The sequence below is a fragment of the Rhipicephalus sanguineus genome, chromosome 1, assembly GCF_013339695.2.
Source record: "Rhipicephalus sanguineus isolate Rsan-2018 chromosome 1, BIME_Rsan_1.4, whole genome shotgun sequence".
In the NCBI taxonomy this organism is placed as follows: domain Eukaryota; kingdom Metazoa; phylum Arthropoda; class Arachnida; order Ixodida; family Ixodidae; genus Rhipicephalus; species Rhipicephalus sanguineus.
Window position 1 is genome coordinate 279,320,647 of NC_051176.1, and position 20,799 is coordinate 279,341,445.

The window sequence follows — 20,799 nt, forward strand, 5'->3', positions numbered from 1 at the left end:
GAAGCATGGAGTGCTTGCAGCTAACACATCCTCAGACAGGGCTTAAAGTCTCCCTTCATCGGAGGGGGGACCCTCTTAGAGCGGCGACTTGTCATATATATATGAAGTGTTATTCTGGGTGGAAGTCAGTTTCGTCACAAATCTCGCAGGCCACAGAATTAGGCTGTGTTTGGTACAATCACAATGTAGTGAAGCCAACGGTCTAAAATTGAACGAATCCTTATGAATGTTACACAAGCAAATATATCATTCAGAGTCTATTTCACGTGTTTGCTCAATGTGTCGATCCAATCAACCACTAAAAAGAGGGAATTTTAGAAATAATTTTTCAGAAATAATTTGGGGTGTCAAAGGATAACGATATGCGAACTCAAACCAAATAAGTCTATCTGCAAAGCAGAACATTAGTTCGTTCACTGCGCTGAGAACCTCAGGCACGACAATGGAATATTTTATTTTTACCCGTACTTGCCTAAAAAAGTAGGCAAAATACATGCGTCTTTCGCACTGCAACAGACTCGTAATACACAACTTAACGAATGGAGATTGACTGTTGACCTAAAGAAACGAAGGTGAACCTTCACTGATTGACGAACAGGTAGCCTCGTGCACAGGTGCCTCGTTGAAAAGTGTGTGGTGCCAAGAAGCTCAGTCGAACATGGTGGTGACGCTTGGTGTGCAGCGTCTCGGGCAATTGCATCCAGCAGTACGATGAAACCTCTTTCTTTCTTTTTTTTATGATGCCCCATCAACTGAATAGTTGCGATTAAATCATTATTTAAAAGATTGGAGTGCTATAATTCACCACCACAAAGCACTACTGCGGAAAAAATAATCAGCTCCAGTGCTTGTCAAATGGGTGCCGCAGTGCCACAGTTGACCTGCCGAGGGGGGACCGAGCCCCTCCTAAGAATTTGGAGGGGGGGGCGCCCCCCCCCCCGTCCCCCTGACTTTGAACCTTGTCCTCAGACATGGGTGACCAGATGCAGCTGAACTCAAAGTGTGAAATGCGGAACATTTTTGAAGACATTCGTATCTCTTGCAGGACAATAACCCCCAATGCGGGACAGTCCCACGAGTTGCGGGACGGGTGGTTCTTGAACTGCCAGCGCTATAGAATGGTGTCTATTGCACCCGAAATATGGGTGTGAGCTTGCGGATAACCGCGGCTATATCAGCCGTGTACTTCTGCAAAGGTCGCGGCAGATTACGGCCGAAGCAGAAGTGCGTCCTGGATGACGTTTACATCCGACGGATCGAGAAACCAAGATATGACATTGAGTGTAGCTGCTTGTGGCGCCGAGTGACGTATTTCCTTCACTTGTCACGGGCGCCCTTATCGTGGCTGATGGTGCGTTTTCTTTTTGTTATCGGCATGTGTAGTGCTTGGTGTAGGGGTGTAGTGGGGCCATTTCCACGGAGTACCCAGAAGGCGTGTGTTTTTTAGCCCGGTCTGATTCTTACTGTATTTGCGATAACGACCTTACACTGAGAACGCCAGAATGCACCAAATGCCTCAAGGTCGGAAAATAATTAATTCTTCCGGGTGTGGATTTCAAGCTTGAGTTGATACATAAAAGCCATGTAACAATCGGTAGTCGTCCCATGGCGTCTAAATATTACATGAAAGGTCACATCGATGTTACGCTGATGGAATGGAATACCGCGGTTGTAGAAACGTTTACGCGTTTATATCTTATGTGCGCGTGCATGGATCGTCAGAACACGCGGCAATGTTTACAACCGAGCAGCGCTCGCTTCGAAAAAGAGCACACCTTTACAAAAAGTAGGTTCCCTGATATCCCTTGTGGAAATGCTCAGGTACTCGAGTAATAAGAGCTGCTCCATGATATTGACGGTTCTGTACTCACTCCTAGATAGAGCGGCACGCAATATAATGGGAGTTGCCACTTTTCCTGTCGACTGCGATAGAGTGCATTGGATCTGTTTGTCTGCCCTGATAACCGACCGCGTGTGTTGTGGGTCTGGTGTTTCCGGCCCAGCGTGCGTACTCGTATGCACAGAGGGTGCCGAGATGCTCGCGGTGGTGGTTGTGTTGCTATTCTGCCAAGCTGTCGAAGCCGAGTCGACCTGCTTGGACTCCGACGTATTGTACGTGAGAAGGCTAGACGCGCCGAAACAGACAACTTCGAAAAGCTTCCAAGTTTTCGTGAACGCTTCTGACGTTGTTGGTGTACTGAAACCTTTCTGGAAGAGCACCGGCTTCTGGTATGTATATGCATAACAATAATAATTGTTGGGGTTTCACGTCCCAAAACCACGATATGATTACGAGGGGCGCCGTAGTGGAGGGCTTCGGAAATTTCGACCACCTGGGGTTCCTTGACGTGCACCTAATCTAAGCACATGGGCCTTCAGCATTTCGCCTCCATTGAAATGCGGCCGCCGCTGCCGGGATTCGACCACGCGTATGTGTATCCCTCACAAAAATGTATGTAGGCGTTCTATAGGCAGTCTAAAACTGGGTTTAGATAGTCTATAGACTGTCTAAACTCATTTTTGTAAGGGATGCACGGGGGCAAATTGTTTCCATCTGAGTTGTTTAGCGCAACATGGTTTACCGTCGTGCGGCTTTAGCAGTCACCGCGAGGCGCTCTCAATCGTAATGCAATCTAAAAATTAATAATGAACTTGCGGAGTTTTACGTGCCAAAACTACGGTATCATTACGAAGCAAACTGTAGTGGGAAGCTCCGAAATAATTTTGACCACCTAGGACTCTCTAACGCGCACGTTAATCTAAGTGCACGGGTGTTCTTGCATTTCGTCGCCATCGAAATGCGGCCGCCGGGACCGGGAATCGAAACTGCGACACGCAATGCAATCTCGATTCAGTGCTTTGTTCTATGCGAATGAGTTCTATCTGATGTCTCCCTGGCCGTATTCCGATAAGCGCAAAATGAAAGATTATCTAGGCTTCGAGGCAGAGAAAAAAAGAATGAAGCTGAGCGAAAAGCTCTGATGTTTTTGATACGCAATAACTAAGTAATATGCTTTCGTGACGTGAGTTGCAGGGGTTATTAAACTGAACACTTAGCCGCAGCAGCCGCTTTCCAATGGGTGTAACAAAGCTCGTGTGCTTAGATTTATGCAAGTGAAAGGGCTCCAGGCAGTCGTAATTAATCCGGAGCCCCCAACTATGGCGTTTCAATGGCTGATTGATTATCTAAAAATTAATAATGAAATTGTGGAGCTCTACGTGTCAAAACTACGGTATCATTACGAAGCACGCTGTAGTGGGGAGCTCCGAAATAATTTTGACCACCTAGGACTCTCTAACGCGCACGTTTTCTTTTGCGCTGAACCCAAGAAAACCGCAATTTCTTTCCTTTTTTTTTTTACTGTACAGCGTAAAACTAGCGGACAGCCATTGCGGCGCTTATTCTTGCAGACAAACTAAATGGTTCTTTTCGCTTATTTAGAATTTAAGCAAAAAATTAACAGATAAGCGCTACACACCAAACTCAAAGAATAAACGGTCAACTTGTGTATTTGAGACAACTGGCCGTTTTTCCTGACCAGATTCTGCTGCTAAGCGCGCCTCCTTTCAAAGTTCGTCACGTGAAGTTCCTGTCTGACGTAACACGGCGACGGCATTTCTTGCGCGCCCGGCGCGCTCAGTTTCGATATTGCCTGGATACCGGGTGCCTTGAATTTTGGTTATTAATATCTCGAATTGCGTGTTTTTTTTTTGGATTTCTAAAAATTGGGCATGCCATGAATTGTCATGCCCCACAACTTTTCCGCATGAACTGCCCTCAAGTTGACAATTAAGAAGATAATTAACAAACATTTGTTAATTAATTACTTCAATACAACTTTAGGCCAGCAAAGTATTTCCCTCTCGACGTAGAGATTGTGTGCGAAGACGGTAGGTGCCTGACTGTCGTAGCATTTTAATAAAAAATCTGTATGTCTAAAAAAGAAAACTGGGGCAGCTACGCACTAGCGGTGCGAAGACTGAGGAAACAGCGTGGCTGGGGGCGTTCCCCTTCCTTCTTTTCTCTCTCTCCTCCTCACCCTCATATATTCCCTTTCCCATCCCCCTTGCTATACCATACTATACATGGCTATTCAATGCTTCACTCTCTCCCCTCATCCTTTCATCTCCTCACCCTCACATCACTCATCCTCGCCGTCACTTCCCTCTCCCACCCCTCGCTGTACTATACTGCACAAATATATGCTATGCTTTGCCCTCTCCTCTCCTTCTTTCCCGCCTCCTCACTCCAACTTTCCCACCAGCAACGCATTCATATGGTTCCCATAAATGCTTGTACTCTGTAGTGGACCTTGCCCAATTCCTGTGGCGCACACCCGCCAACTGGTTTTTCCAGTCCACTGATTACACCTTACGCCCGGCATTAACAGCTACGCTGTTAAAAAACACCCACCCTATACAAAACGGGGGAATTTGAGAAAAAGAGATTCTGATTTGGATTCACAGTGGTGGCGGACGCCAAGAATTTGTGCGATAATCGCAGATATGTTTAAAATAAATATAATTTCGCAAATTGACACCTCGTTAGCAAGGTAAACGAACATACGTATTTCGGGGAATCGCCGTTGACCAGCGCTGACGGAAATCATCACGTCACCAGTTTCAAGATTGTTCGACCCCATAAAAAGCGACACAATATCACGTAGTTTTGTGCCGCATTATACCAGAGATGCCTTTGTGGGTGATGTATAAGATTAACGAAATAATTAGCGGTACTCTTTGTGGACTTCTGTTCGTCTTATGATTGACGTGCATCGGAAAGAAGAAAGAACTGTTCGAATTGTCCTCATGGACGCCTAATAAATGTGACGCAAGCTCCTCGCATTGCACGCTTACTGCAGCCCGCCTGAGCCGCACAATGATCCGGAATTCTTCTTGGGAGATGACATGCAACAGAACCTCATATACATCGCTTCCGTGCCTGGGTACGGAGCAACCCAGGTTAGGATGCACTGGCTGCTTGACCTCGTGAACGCCAGGTAAGTGTCATTTGTCCGGAATGGCGATAAATTCCACAAAAAATGTCATGGTGTCAAATCCCAGGTCAAATGTCTGATCAAAATATTCATGCTTTTGCGAGTTTAAGGGAAAAATTTGCTCACATTTGAAGTGTCCAGTGCCGGAATTACCACCTCCGCCTGGCTTTTTGTAGACCTATGAACACAAATCAATCAATCAATCAATCAATCAATCAATCAATCAATCAATCAATCAATCAATCAATCAATCAATCAATCAATCAATCAATCAATCAATCAATCAATCGTTTATTTTACGTGTCTAGACACAACGATAAGGTCTTATTGCTGGCGTTAATAACAACAACAACAATAATAATAATAATAATAATAATAATAATAATAATAATAATAATAATAATAATAATAATAATAATAATAATAATAATAATAATAATAATAATAATAATGTATGACTGAGTTCCCGATGTAAAGTTCGCTACTCTGGCTGGAAGAGCATAATGCCTTTATTGGATTTCATGATAACTTGCACACGTTGGGACGAATAAATATTTCGTTTAATGGCGATCGACCGCGGTAGCGTAGACGGTATATATATGCAGAAAACTCTGCGTATATCTTCACTATAGAGGCGTCTCTCGCGTTCGTATTTTATTGCCTCTGAACATCATTATGCGAAGGACATGACTCAAGTGTCCAATGACTTGTCACAAGCACGAGGCGCAACAAGACACGTCCAAAACTTGAAAATTTTCGACACCGCCGGATGACCTGTGATTACGGTGAAACGGAAACCGTTTTTCTCGCCAAGCTGTCGCCTGTTCAATAGCTTGGTTAAAGAAATGAAAAAGCAGAAAGAAAAAATTGGGGGACGCTTAAGCTTCGCCTTTAAGAGCTGAACGCGATAGCAATATCCTGCCCCTAGTGCGCACTTCGAACACTACGAGTGTTGAACAGAATGCGCGCAATAAGGTGTGTGCCTTATGTAATGGGTAGCATGCTTTAAACCAGGAGGAATTATGCGCGAGAACCTTTTTCGAAGCTGCGATGCACCCACTACGTGGTCTTAAGGGAATACGCGCAGTAATGTGTGTGCCTTTTGTAATGGGTGGCTGTCTTTAAACTACCAAGTCGTTATGATGTTGATGACGACCGATGGCAATGTACGCTTGTACCACGCACTATTACTGCCATATTACATCTCGTAATGTGACACCTGTATACAGGACGCGTGTTTTTGGGAAGCATCAAAGTTACTTTCAGTTTAGCCCCAAGCAGAGGCGTGGCTGTGTGCTAGAACACCTGCTTGCCACGCAGACGACCTGGGTTCGATTCTCACTCGGACCCAACATTTTTATTATTTATTTTATTTGCAGCTTTTTCGATTTTTCGGTCACGGACAAGATGATGATTTTTCGCTCACAACCAACGGTGCCGACGCCGACGGCGCAATTTCTGCGATACGAGCTCTTTAACGCTATCGCGTTAAAACAGACGTTGTTGAAGTTTGCAGACATAGAAATGGCAATCGTTCATTCGCAACCATTGCCGCTACCACAGGTTTGTGACCTGCATGGCAGCTGGCTTATTGCGTCCCTACCCTATATATACTCGATTTCATTCCGCAACACCTTCGTGTAGCTGTTTATAACTTTATTATAGTTGGAGTAATTTAATTTCAGTGGAAACCAACTCCATCTTCTCGTTGACAAGCCTACTAATACGGTCACATCTGCCTCCAAAATGTGCGCACGCAAGCACACGCTCACTATTGGCGTAATCATAAAGTTCCAGGTACAGACGTCATTTCCGGGCAGATCTCTGCGCCACCGCAGACATCTGATTGTTCGGTTAACCAACCTAGAGCTTAACGCGACATTAAGAATGCATGTAAATGTTTAAATCTGTGATCAGTGAAACGGATCCATATGGCTGCCTGCACATTTAATCTCGTGTTCCCCGCCCGCGATTCCCGTTACAGCTAAACTCTGTCGCATGCCCAAGGGAAAGCGCTTTGAGGGCCGCTTAAGCCCTTGGCCAAACAGTGAGACAAGCGCCTGGGCAAAGTTCAAAGGAGCACCGTGACTGAGGGAACCGGCAGATGAGGACTGGGGCGACGGGCAGAGGGGTGCCTATACGATTCGCGTTTCGCTTGGGGGCACGGCGCGTCAAATGGGAATTGGCGTACCGCCCGCGCGACGAGCGCAGTGATCGTCTAAATTCTAAAACCACTGCCTGCAAGCGCAGTGTACTGCGAAAACATTGGAACCCTCCCTTTCCTTATTTGCCCCCTACGAAATTGCGTGATCGCTACATGCGGTTGGGCAAGCGACGAAAGGTTGTGGTGGCTCGGGTGATCACCGCACGGTGGCGCCTCTCTTTCAGGGACGTGGCCATAACCACCGCAAATACATCGACCAAGAATGATGTGCTCGGCAAGCGATTACAGGCTGCTAGTTTGCGGGTCGTGTAGCAATTTGGGCCCGAAATGAGTGCTTCGCTACTTAAGTAAGGAATGTGCAAGGATATAGATTCGACTTGCGAGCAGCATGTGATATGAAGTTCGACCGAACCGCCAGCGTACACCCGCCAGGCCCGTAGCCAGGCAAGCCAGGCTGGGGGGGGGAGGGGGGAGGCTAGAGCCCCCCCCCCCCCGCAGAAATTTTGTTAAAGTAGGTGTTTTTACCAAAAATAAATAATAAAAATAGGTGTTTTTCTCAAAAAGTCAAGCTTTTCAGCAAGTGCTCCCCCCCCCCCCCCCCCGAAAAAAATTCCTGGCTACGGGCCTGACACCCGCTATGGGGAAGTGTTCAGGGAACAGCACCAAGTCCAAAGACTGCTGTAGACCGAGCCAAAGGCTTTATGTTGTTTTGCTCTAAAGCAAGAACTGTCGCGCCAATTTAGGTGCGGTGATCTGATAATAGCGATTCTTGTGGGTCGCGGCTCAAGTAACTGATAAAGCTACAGCAATTTCTTTCGTACGTTTACTCAGCAGGCGCCCCAGTACCGCATACGCCATACTCATCCTGAAAGAGGAGCGATGCCCCTGCTTGCATCGATGATACGGAGCAGCAGCAGAAGGCAGTGCATGACTAACGCTTATGAAGTGCGCTGCAGCCCATATGCCTTGAAACTATACTATACTTCACGGTAACCTGACATTAAAGCAGAAGCAACAAGCCGCGCTCCGGTGCTTAGTATTGCGCTCCAGACAGCAGACGACGACGCATTGCTCTTACTCGGACGGACATACGGAGCTGGCATACCTGCTTTCGCGTGTTTGCGCTCTTGACTCTCAGAAACAAGGTGCGCGGCTTCCACTTCAGAGCCACGTTACCATGCAACAATGCACCAGACCGTCTATCAATGCTAGACAAACATCACAAACAGCACCAGAGGCAGCATTGCCAAACAATCACTTTGGAAGGTGTAGCCACTTCCGAGAGATGTAGGACGAATCGAAGTATATGGCCGATAGCCTTCCTGACACTCTGAAGATAGTGAGCCTGGCAAAGTGCCAGGAACGCTGGGAGCGATATACGCCAACACGTCCGTGCCGAGTCACGTGAGATTTTAAAGGTCATTCGAGAACACTACTTCAAGTTAGAAAACATGCGTGCTGGAACATGCGGCCGCAGGGAGGCGCTTGTCGACGCTTCTTAGCAGCTGGAGATTGCGTGCGTCGCGTGTGCGCGACTAGTGATGCTAGTGGTAATTAATGCACGCAGCTGAAGAGAGATGGTGAGATTACAGCATCTCGGAGCAGTAGCGCACCCACTATTTCTGGGTTGAAATTTTGACAATATCACTGGACTGAGGGGGAACGGGGTGGAAGCAGGCACCTTGCATAATATGCCTTTTCCTTTATTCAGCCGGAGGAATCCAACAGCAAATAAAATGCGAAATAATAATAACATGCAGTTTGCGTTCCTTCAGTTTAGGAGTGAATGAACGAACAGAACGTTACATTTATAGAGTCAATCAGCAAAAGTGGACCTCAAGCCACTTCCTGGATTGTAATGACAACGTCAACAGAACCCTTGAAGGTATACGTTTACACTTTCGGTGAAAAAAACAGTGGGGTAGCAGTAGGGGGGGGGGGGGGGGGGCTGGATTAAGTCGGACTCATGTTGAGGTTGTAACCCCCTCCCCATCTCGTCCGTTCGCCTCTGTCTTGGAGGGCCTGACATAATCTGTCAAAAGGGGCGACCACGGTAAGGGGTTGGTCTTCACCGCATGCAAGCAAAATTTAGGTGAAGCACGCTTCCGGGTAGTGGCGAAATTAAGTTTTCGTTGATTTTCATCGATTCCCTAAGCATTCCATTAACGCGAAGCGTTATTTCGGTACATTCGAGAGATCGAACCGGTCCTCTGAGTGTCAGTGAGTGAAGCTGCAGATCCGTTCCAGAGAACGCATGCGTGGCTCGAACGCTGGGTCACTTTTCTAAGCAGCGAGATGAAAAAGAAAAAAGAAAAAAAAGAAGGCAGGGGGGAATTTCCTGTGATGCCTAAGTGAGTGCTGCCGCATCACATTGCATCCCAGCAAACCAGCCAAACAAAGAAATGCTGGCTAACAAAAACAACGCAACACATGCCGTCTCTTCCAGTGCAATCGTATGTCAGCGCAGCAAGTTTTTAGCACCACGATGCAGTTGCTGTCACAGCTCGCCTCTCGGCTTGAAAGAACTGAAGGTGCCACTAACAAATTCAAACGTTGCTTGCTACGCTATTAGAGATTTTTAGTATTGGGGGCCCAGAACAATGGGTCCCCAAGTTGTGTTGGGTAAGTTTCTCTTGGGTTCGGAGGACCAGCAGAGTTTGAGAGTTGGGCCAAAGGCAGGCGGCGTTGGATGGAACGCACGACACGCCACAAGAGTTGCTTGGGTTCTGCGCACGCGCACTTGCGGCTCGCAAATGTCTTGGGTCCCCAATTCTGAAACTTTCTATTGTCTAATGAAAATGGTAGTTAGTAGACGCCATGGATCGCGGCTTCATGCACGAAGAGACGATCATTTAATGCGTTGAATGAGCCAACGCAATCTGCAGTCGAAATGAGAAGAAGGGCACCGGCCGCGCTGCCATTATCGTAACCGCAGCTGTCATGAATTCAAATCGTGACTGCGCGGGAAACAGTAACAATTCTATCTGAAGCTGCGGGATGTTCACGAGTGTGAAACGACGCACACAATGCTAGGCAGGCAAAAAAGGAATGGCTAAGTCACGAGCGAGTACACATCGAAAGTAAAAGGGCGATAGCAAGCAAAGACACTGCTAAGCTCTTGGAGGACCATCACAGACCGCTGCTATTGACAATGTATGAATCCAGCAGCTAATAGAGCTGAGGGACGTGACTAACAAAATGTGTTGCATCAAAATGTACAACTAATTTTAATGAGATATAAATCTGTGATAAACTTAAAATTGTTCGTAACTGAAAAGAGAAATGAAAGCGAAAGAAAAGTCAACATTGTCCCCGGTGGGAGTCGAACTCACAACTTCCTGACGCGCGCGGTGCTCCATTCTTATTATTTTTTTTATTAAGACTATCATTAGGAAGCATTTTGGGTTCAATACAATCACGCTCAATAGTACATAGCCTGGAGGAATCAAAAACTGTCACAGGGATATTAAACCAGATAAAAATTCTTGATCGCGTTGTTGTTATTCTTTTGATTTAGCAGGTACTCTTGGTTTCGTGGTGCTTGTATTTTCGTGTTAATGTGGCACTTATGTCTGAGCTATCGTGAAAGGAGCCGCTACCACACATGCAGTCAACCTGTTCTCGAATACATTTACTTAAAAAAGAATAGGAAGCTGATTACTCCTCATTTGTAAGGTGCAATATAGTTAACTGTAAACCAACTGATTGGTGATGCACTTTTCCTGTACATTCATTGCCAGTTGGCTTCATGTGATTCTTAAAAAATAGAGCACCTCCGGTGCCTTTATACATCCGAGATTGATACAATGTCAGAAGAACCTTCAACGTATGAAGCGGATACTCGCAAGTCGTCTAAATATATATTGTTTTCTTAACTAAAGCATGACGTCCGATGGCCTGTTCAACTAACAATCAAATGCAGAAGCTTTCATTAAGCCTTCGTTCGTTTGCACTTTAAAGCGACTACGAGATGAAAAGTTTGAGTGGAATCTGAGGTATCTGGCCTTCCGCATTCCTCCAGAACCAACTCAAGTGCGCAGTCATCTATGCGGCCATTCCTAAAGAATGTTGTTGCGCGCTGAGTTGTTCGTTATCGTTTTCTAGCTGCCTTCACTATTTCTATGAGCCAATTGTTTGACTTCCTTGAGGATGGCAGCGCCTTCGCCGCTGGCTGCTGCGCTAATTGGTAAAGTTCTGCAGCGACCCGCAGGTAGCTCCCATGTTTGGTTTACTCGGACCAGAACAAACACGGTCGTCAAACTAAAAGTTACACGAGTCCCTTTCGCGGAGCACAACCGTGCGTAAAATTTGAACGAGAACAATCGATTGGGGTAAGAATTTACGCTTGCCCGCATTAGTGGTTCCGGATCAGAGAAGATTTATTGGGCACTTCTTTTCTAAACCCTAGGCTTACCGGGAACTAAGTTGATACAGATATGCTGGTAAATACGTCACCGATTAACAATTAAATACGCTCACGCGCGAGACCAGCCCGCAGAAACGGGCACTTCCTAACAGTGAAAGTTAACAAGATACTATACCAAAATTCAAGTCTACGAGGAAATAAAAGCAATAGCCTACATCGCGAGCTTTACGAACATTAGAGCTTGAATATTAAAATACAATAGTGTCGCCACAGGACACGCTGACCTTAGATGTAATAGTGATCGTGGCGACCAGCAGACGTGATTTGAACGTGAGACGTGACCAGCTTATCTGATATGATAGACAGTGACGCTACTTGAGCGATAGTTCCAGATGTCAATAATTTCGGTACCATTGAACCAGTTCGTTTGCATAGCAATTGCTTTGTTGACACTTGATGATCTTCGGGGCCACCTTATTGCTCCTGAAGGAACTGCCCTGCACTTAAGGGATAGCCGAAAACAACACACGCAATAAGAAAGCTGCAGCTAGCGCACATTACCTGCCTGTGCTGTATCATTACTGTTGAAAGGGCAATTTGGTGTAGTGTATAGCGTTTAGCGTCAAAATGTTCAGGGTTGGGTGGGACGCTGGATTAAAAGCGACAGTGCTCTTGTAGTTTTCTTCTCTTTCATTTCCGGCTGTCCATGGTGCACTTTTGACGCGCACAGCGACGAGAGCGACGAGAAATCGCGCTGAAAATCGGGGTTCCCGATTGCAGAACCTGGGTGTAATAAGAGGGAGGACGCAGGCCTTGTGAGATGAGGAGAAGGGGGGGAACCGGAAGCAGCGGCGCGATGTATACGGTCGTGCTCACCGAGGAGAGAGAGCCGGGCTCTTGACACCCGCATTTGGCGCAACGTCGAAGGAAAACGGGGCCATTCCAGACACAAGTGGCTGTCGCCCATCAGGTCCAGAGAGAGAGGGCGCCCCCTTTATGCCGGGGCGTGCACAGCAGAGTACTCGTATACACACGGAGCAGCACGCATCCGGTGTCGCAGCCGTCAAGCGCCCGTTTTCGCGTCTCCTTTTTCGCTTTCAGAGGTCCCTTTGGATGCCGTACAAGAGTGGCATACCGTCCTGCCCTAATTGGCCTGGCCCCCGCGAAGGCGGCATACTACGTTCGTCTCCCGCGACAACCGCTTTCGCTCGGCAAACTGAGCGACTTCCCCCCTCAATTCTCGATAGCGCGCCCCCGCCACCGCGAGCAGCTCTGAATCAGCAGATGACGTTTCAATTTCACGAGCGACAGGCTGCAGCATGGCGGTGTGCGTCGGGGGGCCAGCCACACTGGGGTCGGGAGTCGCTTCATCGATCCGCGCGGAGGGTAGGAAGGCCCGCGTCGCGCGCCTCGACTGTGTAAACAGCGTAATATGCTCTCCCCAGTTTCAAAGAAATAATATTGACATTTAATTTCGTTATTTGTTTGGAACGCGCTCTGGCGGAATAAACAATATCGGTAATGGCCGATCGCGAAACCGTCACTGGCGGCGGCGCTCTTTACTACCCGCCCGACGCCCGCATCCCGGCTGCTGGCGCAGCGGCGTTCGGGCGCGCGCTGCAGGCTTCCGCTTGCGCTTCGCGCGGACGCCCGGCGGGCGCGGAGAGCGAACGTCGCGCCGAAACGTCGCGCGGGGCAGGGAGGGGGAAGCCATATGCCGATCCCTTTCCTTCGGGCGCATCCAAGGCGGCGGTCCTCGCACGGGAGCGTATACGGAACCAGTGAACGCACCGAAACCGGTAATTTACATGGCGGGCGCCCGTTCTCTTCGATAGCCCTGAGCGGGAGTTTATCCCCGCGAGCAGGGATACCACGTCGGCTGTCGTCGCGCGAACGCCCAGTTCTCCGTTTTTAATCCATCCTTTGAATGAAAGATTATACGGTCCGGTTTACTAATCCCCGTGCCCGTAATTGACGACTCTCTGGTTCAGCCTTCCGGGAGATATCTTTCAACGAGCCGAAAATGACAGGTTCGCGAACCTCTCCCTCTAAAAGGATAATGGTGTGAAGCGTCGCAATTTTCAGAATTAGAGGATCGCTTTGCCACCGCGCAACGAGAGTGCGTCGTTTTGGGCCTCGGGACAGAGAGTAATAAATCAGCGAGAAAAGAGGCGGGTTTCTGAAAACTTTAAACGCACTTTTGAAACTTGAAAGGACAGCAATCTTTGCGGATTACGTAATACCCAAAGCGGTCGTTTCGTGTCCTGTCGGGAATTCGACACGCCACGATAACAGATCGATGCCAACGCATACCACCGCGTCCTCCTTTCGTCTGAATTTTATCGAAGAGTTTAGGTTTCCGAGAACAGTAAACGTTGTTTTGGCTATTCTCTCACTCGACTTTTTTTCCCGACACTACGTGCACGGCGTTCTGACGTGGCCACTCGGCACATGAACGGTTTCTGGCTCGCCTATTCAGAATAAGCGTTGCATGAAAACAATTTTTCATGCTAGAACTATATATGATACAAATTTATATATCTCATAACCTCTCGTGCTCTATACGCTGAATGCGTTTAATCGTTCCTTCAGGCCACGAGTACCATAACAACTTTTCAGCTCTTATGCGACATTGCTGGTTGTGACACTTCTATGTGTGTGACTTATGGAAGCAATGAGCGCATTTTGTACATTTTTGCCCGGTACGACGTCGAGTGTGAACCTCTCAACTGCATTAAAGCCACTAAAGCGGCTGACCGTTTTCGGAAATTATTTCCACAGTGCTGTTCGCGACGCAGGCGCAGAAAGCAACGAGAGCATTACTTGCAATATCCCAAATCGACCAGTCTCCGCGATCATTTACAATCTTTCTGAGAATATTCAGGTGCACGAAACGTTTTTTCAGCAAAGCTGCATACGGCTACGATATTAAAAAATGCGGCGGTCCGTGAGTCCGTGAGTGCGCAGAAACTATAATGAAGAAGCAATGCTAGCATGCGATACCTCCTAAATGGTCTCCGCGCTTGCTTGCACTTGTTTCTCTTCAGGTTTTGTCACCATTCGCTAGGGATGATACCCACCTCAGCATAAATCGACGGTTTTCTTAATAGAGAGTTTGAGACTTGGGGACCCAAGACGCTGGGCAGCCTGCTGTTGCGTTCGGATGATCAGCAGAGTTTGAGAATTGGGCCAACGCAGGCCGCGTTGGATGGATGGATGGATGGATGCTATGAGCGTCAAAAAAAGAAAAAACCTTCCTTGTTTTACGTTGGCCTAATACCTTATCCACATTGATTAAATTCACGGTCCATCTCTCTGCCTCTTAAGGCAGAATGACCTTATTTTTCCCCATTATTTATTTTTGTACTTTATCTCTACCTTTCTGCCACCAATACTCTAACCGTCTCTTACTTATTTCTATCGCGGACGTGTTCAGCTTTCCATTGTTGTCCCTAAAACCCAAGGCTTCCTGTAGACTCGTGCCCACACGTATAGGGGTCAAGCGCACGGAGCGCCACGCGCGACGAAATTTAAAATCATGCGAGACGCGGGCCATACTGCGCCGTGGCCCGCGCTGCGTCTGTGTCTTCTCGCTGGTGACCCAAGACGCCTTGGGGCCCCACGCTAGTTTTCAATTTTTGCGTCTCGGCTCAACACGAGCGCAAGAGCCCAAGAGTGGCTTGGGTTCTGCGCATGCGCCCTGGCGGCTCGCAAGCTTCTTGGGTCCCCAAGCTCCTTGGGGCCTCAATTCCCAAGCTCTCTATTATCCCTTTAAGCTAACGTCCACATACGCAAAGTTCGAAGCACACGTCTTTAAAAAAGCTATAATAATAGACACTTCGATAGAGCCCAGCTCATGATAAACACCGGGGCCGCATGTTTCCGTCTATGTGGAATGCTTGGGCGGTGAGATTTTTTTTTCTCTTTCCTGCCCTTTATCCCATATCTCCCTACTATAGTGTAGGGTAGTAAACAGAGCGCGTGTCTATTTGATCTGCCCGCCTTTCCTGCCTTCTCTCGATCTCTGTCACGAACTTATAACAGAGCTGGTCGAGAAAAAGCCTACTGAGCGTACATTTTTTATAAGGCAGTTTGAATCGCGTCGATGATGCGGCTTTCCGCGGTTCTTCACTGCAGCGTTAATGATGACTGCGTAACGTGCTTGATATGACCACCATGAAATGCACCCGACGACGATGTGTTCAGCAAGAATGTGCCCACTACATATCGCACGTTTTTGTATACTTATTTTTGAATATATTATTAAAAAGTCTCATTTTACATGCACTCCGCGCTATTACACTGCTACTACGGTGGAGCACCACACGAGGCGGGCATTACAGTGACTTTTTTAAGGGATTTTTTTTTTACTTCGCATGTGTCTATCCGTACCTCACAAGAAATTTGGTCCGCCGCAGTGACCGGTCCACCGGCCCGCCGACCGCAACATTAGTAAATGGATATCACGGAAACCGATTTACCGACGAAACGACACCTGACCTGAAAGTGCAAGCACACCGTCTTTTTTCGTCACCTAGTGATTGATGAACTGGAAATTAAGTTATGACGTTTAACTGCCTTTACCTTTGGTTCGCTAGACGTAGGTATTTTACATAAAGTGGCTGAGTGTATGCCAGGGGCGCAGGGAGTAATTTTTATCGGGTGGAGGGGTTCGATCGTGTATGTTCGTGCGTGTATGTATACACATACAGAATGTAAAAATACCAGGGAGAAAGGTTGAACCTGCCCCTTCTACGCCACTGGTGCATGCATACAATCACCTCTCTCCCAATTACAGCGCCTCGTCGGAGATGGGCGGTAGTACAACGTTTGATTTCGGTTTACTGGACACTCTGCTCGACCGCCTGCGCGCACTAGGACTTAAACCTGGGCTGGAGCTCATGGGAAACCCTTTTCCGCGGCCGCTGGACTTCGAGAAGCGTGCTGACCTCGACCTATGGAAGGAGCTCGTGACTGCGCTGGCTCGCCACTACCTCGGTACGTACTCATGCGCCGTATGTTTGAGAAAAGAAACGACAACGAAAAAAAATAACATTGTAAAGGTCTGACCAGCTAGATTACCCTTGCACGAATTGATGAGGAGACCTAACTTAGGAAAAAGAAAATGCATTAGGAAGTCCGACCTGTACTGTTAAGTTCTGCTCGGCCACAAGCTCTGTGGTAAAATGTCATGCTCGCAAAGTGTTTGCGTAGAACACTTTCGGCGAATAAGTGGGCACCTCAGCAGGACAGATTAAATACGCATGCAAATATGGAGACGATATGGCGGTGACGGATTAATAAGAAGCCGACCTGTTTGCTCTTACCGCAGCGTAGGTTTAGACTCAACGCGGTGTACGATAAAGATTGTCGGTAGAGCATGATTTAAATTTCCATGCGGCTATTCGGTAGTAGCATGGGCAGGCGTCAAGTGACCTCTTCGCTGTGATGTTATTTTTATTAGCTTGCCCGAGGCACTCGTTGCCGCAGTCTCTCCAGACACTGAGTTAATGAGTAACAGAACAGAGGACAAGGCTTTGGCTCCCAGCAACGGTAGCCGCAATCTAACAGAGACGGAGTGTAAAGCCAGTCGTATACATACTAGATTAGACGCACCCTAAAGAAGCCTAGATGGTTAAAACTAATCGGCAGCCCTTCACTACGGTGTGTTGCATTGTTTTAGCAAAAATCCCCGCCACGGTGGTCTAGTGGTTATGGCACTCGGCTGCTGACCCGAAGGTCGCGGGATCGAATCCCGGCCGCGGCGGCTGCATTTTCGGTGGAGGCGAAAATGTTTGAGGCCCGTGTACTTAGATTTAGGTGCACGTTAAAGAACCCCAGGTGGTCGAAATTTCCGGAGCCCTCCACTACGGCGTCTCTCATAATCATATGGTGGTTTTGGGACGTTAAACCCCAGATATTATTATGTTTTAGCAAAAATGAAAAAGCACGATGACGAAGTGACAGAACGAGACATTGTCGTTTTGTATTCGTGGTTTCTTGTTTTAATGTACAGCCGATAAACCGAAACCTGCACCGTTGTGTCCCTCTAAGACAAACGCACGAATAACTGGGTACATAATAGCAAATATTAGAAAAATACAATGAACTCAGAGTTCGCAGATGCTATCGATATTGTGTGTAAAAGATTCCAAGCATATGCGCATGTGCAGGACCATGAAGGCCATTTTTAAGAACCATGTCGGAGAAAGAGAGAAGTCGGGACACAGTTTAATGTCGCACGACGTGTCATGCAAAGATAGAACACACAACACTGTGTCATGTGTTCCTAAGCTGCGTCCGGACATGAGTTGTTTCTTCGCCTTGGTAAAATACTAACCCACTCCCACCTACGCATTATGGGAGCTTGTTTTCGTAAAAGACTAACCAGCTTGCGTCTTGTTCTTTGAAGTCACTCGATCAGCCTATAATAACTACTGCTATTTACACCTTCGGAAAGAGGTCAGTTTATCTTGGCCAACATTTTATTTACGTTGAGTATCGAGTTTTCATGGCGTTAAAAAAAACGCTACTTCGATTTAACTTCGCTTGGATGCTCAGACAAATCACCAGAACGCCAATCGAGGATAATTACCCTGTATTTTTTTTCTTCATTATTTTGTCGACTGTAGAGAGATACGACGAGGATTACGTGACGCAGTGGAATTTCGAGTCATGGAACGAGCCGGATCACAAGAGCTACGGAAGCAATTTCACGGAACAAGGTAAATTTGTGACATTCGCTAAGAAGATCCCTTTTGATGTCCGAAACGCTCGAAGAGCTCGGCATTGCCTAACACGTGAACGTTACTCGGTGGAGTAGGATAGGCGTCATAACGCTCTTTTCAGACAGGCAGTTCAGTCAGAAGCGTAAGTCACCTTGCACCGAACACTACAAGCGCGATCGAAGAACAAGCTGCAATTGAAATATGAGAAATATGAGAAAAGCTGACTTGTGAGGCGCATTAACCCGGGGTCTGCCAAGAATTCGATGCGCCATTCGAACATCCCCATACTCCATCAGCGCTGCGACAGCCCGGAGCTCTCACTCAAAGAAAATGAATCAGACACATGGGGAAATGCGCGGTACTGGGTGATGAGCTAGCCCGTTGACGAAAGTTAGCACGTGAGGAAGAATATATGCCTTGTGCAGGACATTTGTGCATAGAATTCCCAGCAAAACAACCGGAAGACAAATAAGCCTTTGACCCAGGCAGCGCGCGCACTTTAGAACATGCGTAAATACTGGATGTCTTGCTTGACTCGCACCATCCGCCGGCGTGCGAAAGATCGCGGGAGTCACGCTCCGGTTGATGAACTGCAATCCGCATATATCGTGCTTAGAGGAGCTGCTCAGTATTGGAGAAACGTGCTTTAGCGCTTTAAACGTGCTTTAGCCCATTAAATACGGTGGGGGAGCGGTCTTGCACGCATTGCGATGCTAGGTGTATCCTGCATACACAGCAGACTACGCTTGTATGCGCCTTTCAGGACTGTGCAACTACTACGACGCCTGCTCAGAAGGGTTGAGTGACGCGAGTCCTCTGCTGAGGCTGGGCGGTCCGGCTGAGAACCTCGCCCCGAGTCATCGCTCGCCCCTGGCCTGGACACTTCTCGAACACTGCGAGAGCGGTGTTCGGCTGGACTTCATCTCTTTGCACCAGAAGGTACAAGGAAGCGTGGTTTTTGCGATCGTGTGCCATCGCACAATTGCGGAGGTCACTGAGAAAACACCACTTTTGGGAGACGCGCCTGAAGAGCACTAGAGTTTAGCGAATAACAAGGGTGAAAAATAACAAAATCTCGTGGCTGAAGTGGCGTTACACTGTGCTTATGCATGCTGTACTTTATCAGTGTTAATGTGCCAGGCGTTGCTATGCATCTAGACGCGTGTTAAACTATTCTTACGAGACAAAGAGAGGCCACCAATGAAAGCGTCAACTTTTGCTAGAGCGTATTCACTAAAAAAAAGATAAAACTACAGGTTTTTCCGCTCAATTTAATCCAATCGCCATACAATTTGGCTGGCGCTTTGATTGAGTGGGAAAACCTGTAGTTTTGTAAATTAGGGCTTATTTGCTATATTTTTAATTTAAAAGGGAAGATTCATGGCTGAACAAAATATAAACTACTGCCCACGGAATTCGAGCCCCAGATATGGCCAAGGAAGTCGGCTAACTCGCTCGGTGGTGCGAAGGCAGACTAACGTTCAACTCAAAGCACACGATCAAGCAGGGACAACATTTAAAAGTGAAGTATGTGGCACGTATATCTGCGTGTTGCAGGAGTGAAAAAGGAATTTCAATATTGCCAACATTCCTGAAAGCTGCGCTTTGTTCTGGTTGAGCAATCGAACCCAGGACCATATTTAAGGCGGCAGTCTCGTGCTTGGTTTTTCCTCGTGGAACGAAGCTTTCTTCAGCTGAACAGTTCCTTTTCCAGGCGCGCATTCCAGAAGCTTGCACCGAAAAAAAAGAGAACTATTAGCCTTTGTTTTGTCAGAAGTATTTATTTATTTATTTATTTATTTGTTTATTTATTTATTTACTACAAAAATTACGGAACCTGCATGATATTAATGAGAACCAACAGACAATAATGCCAAAGAAAGTATAGGGGATGTTATTCGTTGTAATTAGGATAAAGTGTGAAGAAAGTAAAGTGGACGAAAAGATAACTTGCCGCCGGCAGGGACCGAACCTGCGACCTTCGAATAACGCGTCCGATGCTCTACCACTGAGCTACGGCGGCGGTCATCCTCCCGTCCACTTTATGGGGTGTATATGTGCATTCAAACCTGGGAGTGTTAGTCAGCGCCAGTCGCAGCCATGGCGGCGAGTGTGGAACACTCTTTTTTTGCCTGTTGGCGTCACGTAGCACGTGATCTTTTTACGAGCTGGCAGTTGACCAATAATCCCTCGTATACTACCTGAAGGCATCAAGTCTGCCAGAACGAGACCCTCGCTATGAATGAAGGAAAGACGATTGTTTTTCAAGGGCTCGCTTCTTAGTTAGACACAATATTAATGAGAACCAACAGACAATAATGCCAAAGAAAGTATAGGGGATGTTATTCGTTGTAATTAGGATAAAGTGTGAAGAAAGTAAAGTGGACGAAAAGATAACTTGCCGCCGGCAGGGACCGAACCTGCGACCTTCGAATAACGCGTCCGATGCTCTACCACTGAGCTACGGCGGCGGTCATCCTCCCGTCCACTTTATGGGGTGTATATGTGCATTCAAACCTGGGAGTGTTAGTCAGCGCCAGTCGC

At 47.3% G+C, this 20,799-nt stretch overlaps 1 protein-coding gene across 2 annotated transcripts in view; it reads left to right on the forward strand.

Moving 5' to 3' along the window:
- Window positions 1-1,943: 1,943 nt before the first annotated feature.
- The window catches only part of LOC119382959 (alpha-L-iduronidase), a 138,061-nt gene continuing 119,205 nt past the window's right edge, over window positions 1,944-20,799 (forward strand). The window contains exons 1-5 of one of the 2 annotated variants that reach the window (XM_049411858.1): window positions 1,950-2,229; window positions 4,863-5,000; window positions 16,326-16,525; window positions 18,160-18,252; window positions 19,019-19,194. In XM_049411858.1, coding sequence (XP_049267815.1) covers window positions 2,036-2,229; window positions 4,863-5,000; window positions 16,326-16,525; window positions 18,160-18,252; window positions 19,019-19,194 — 801 coding nt within the window. In that variant the 5' untranslated portion in view covers window positions 1,950-2,035. Of the gene's footprint in view, window positions 2,230-4,862; window positions 5,001-16,325; window positions 16,526-18,159; window positions 18,253-19,018; window positions 19,195-20,799 lie in introns of both variants that reach the window. The other variant, XM_049411859.1, reaches the window with a different exon arrangement.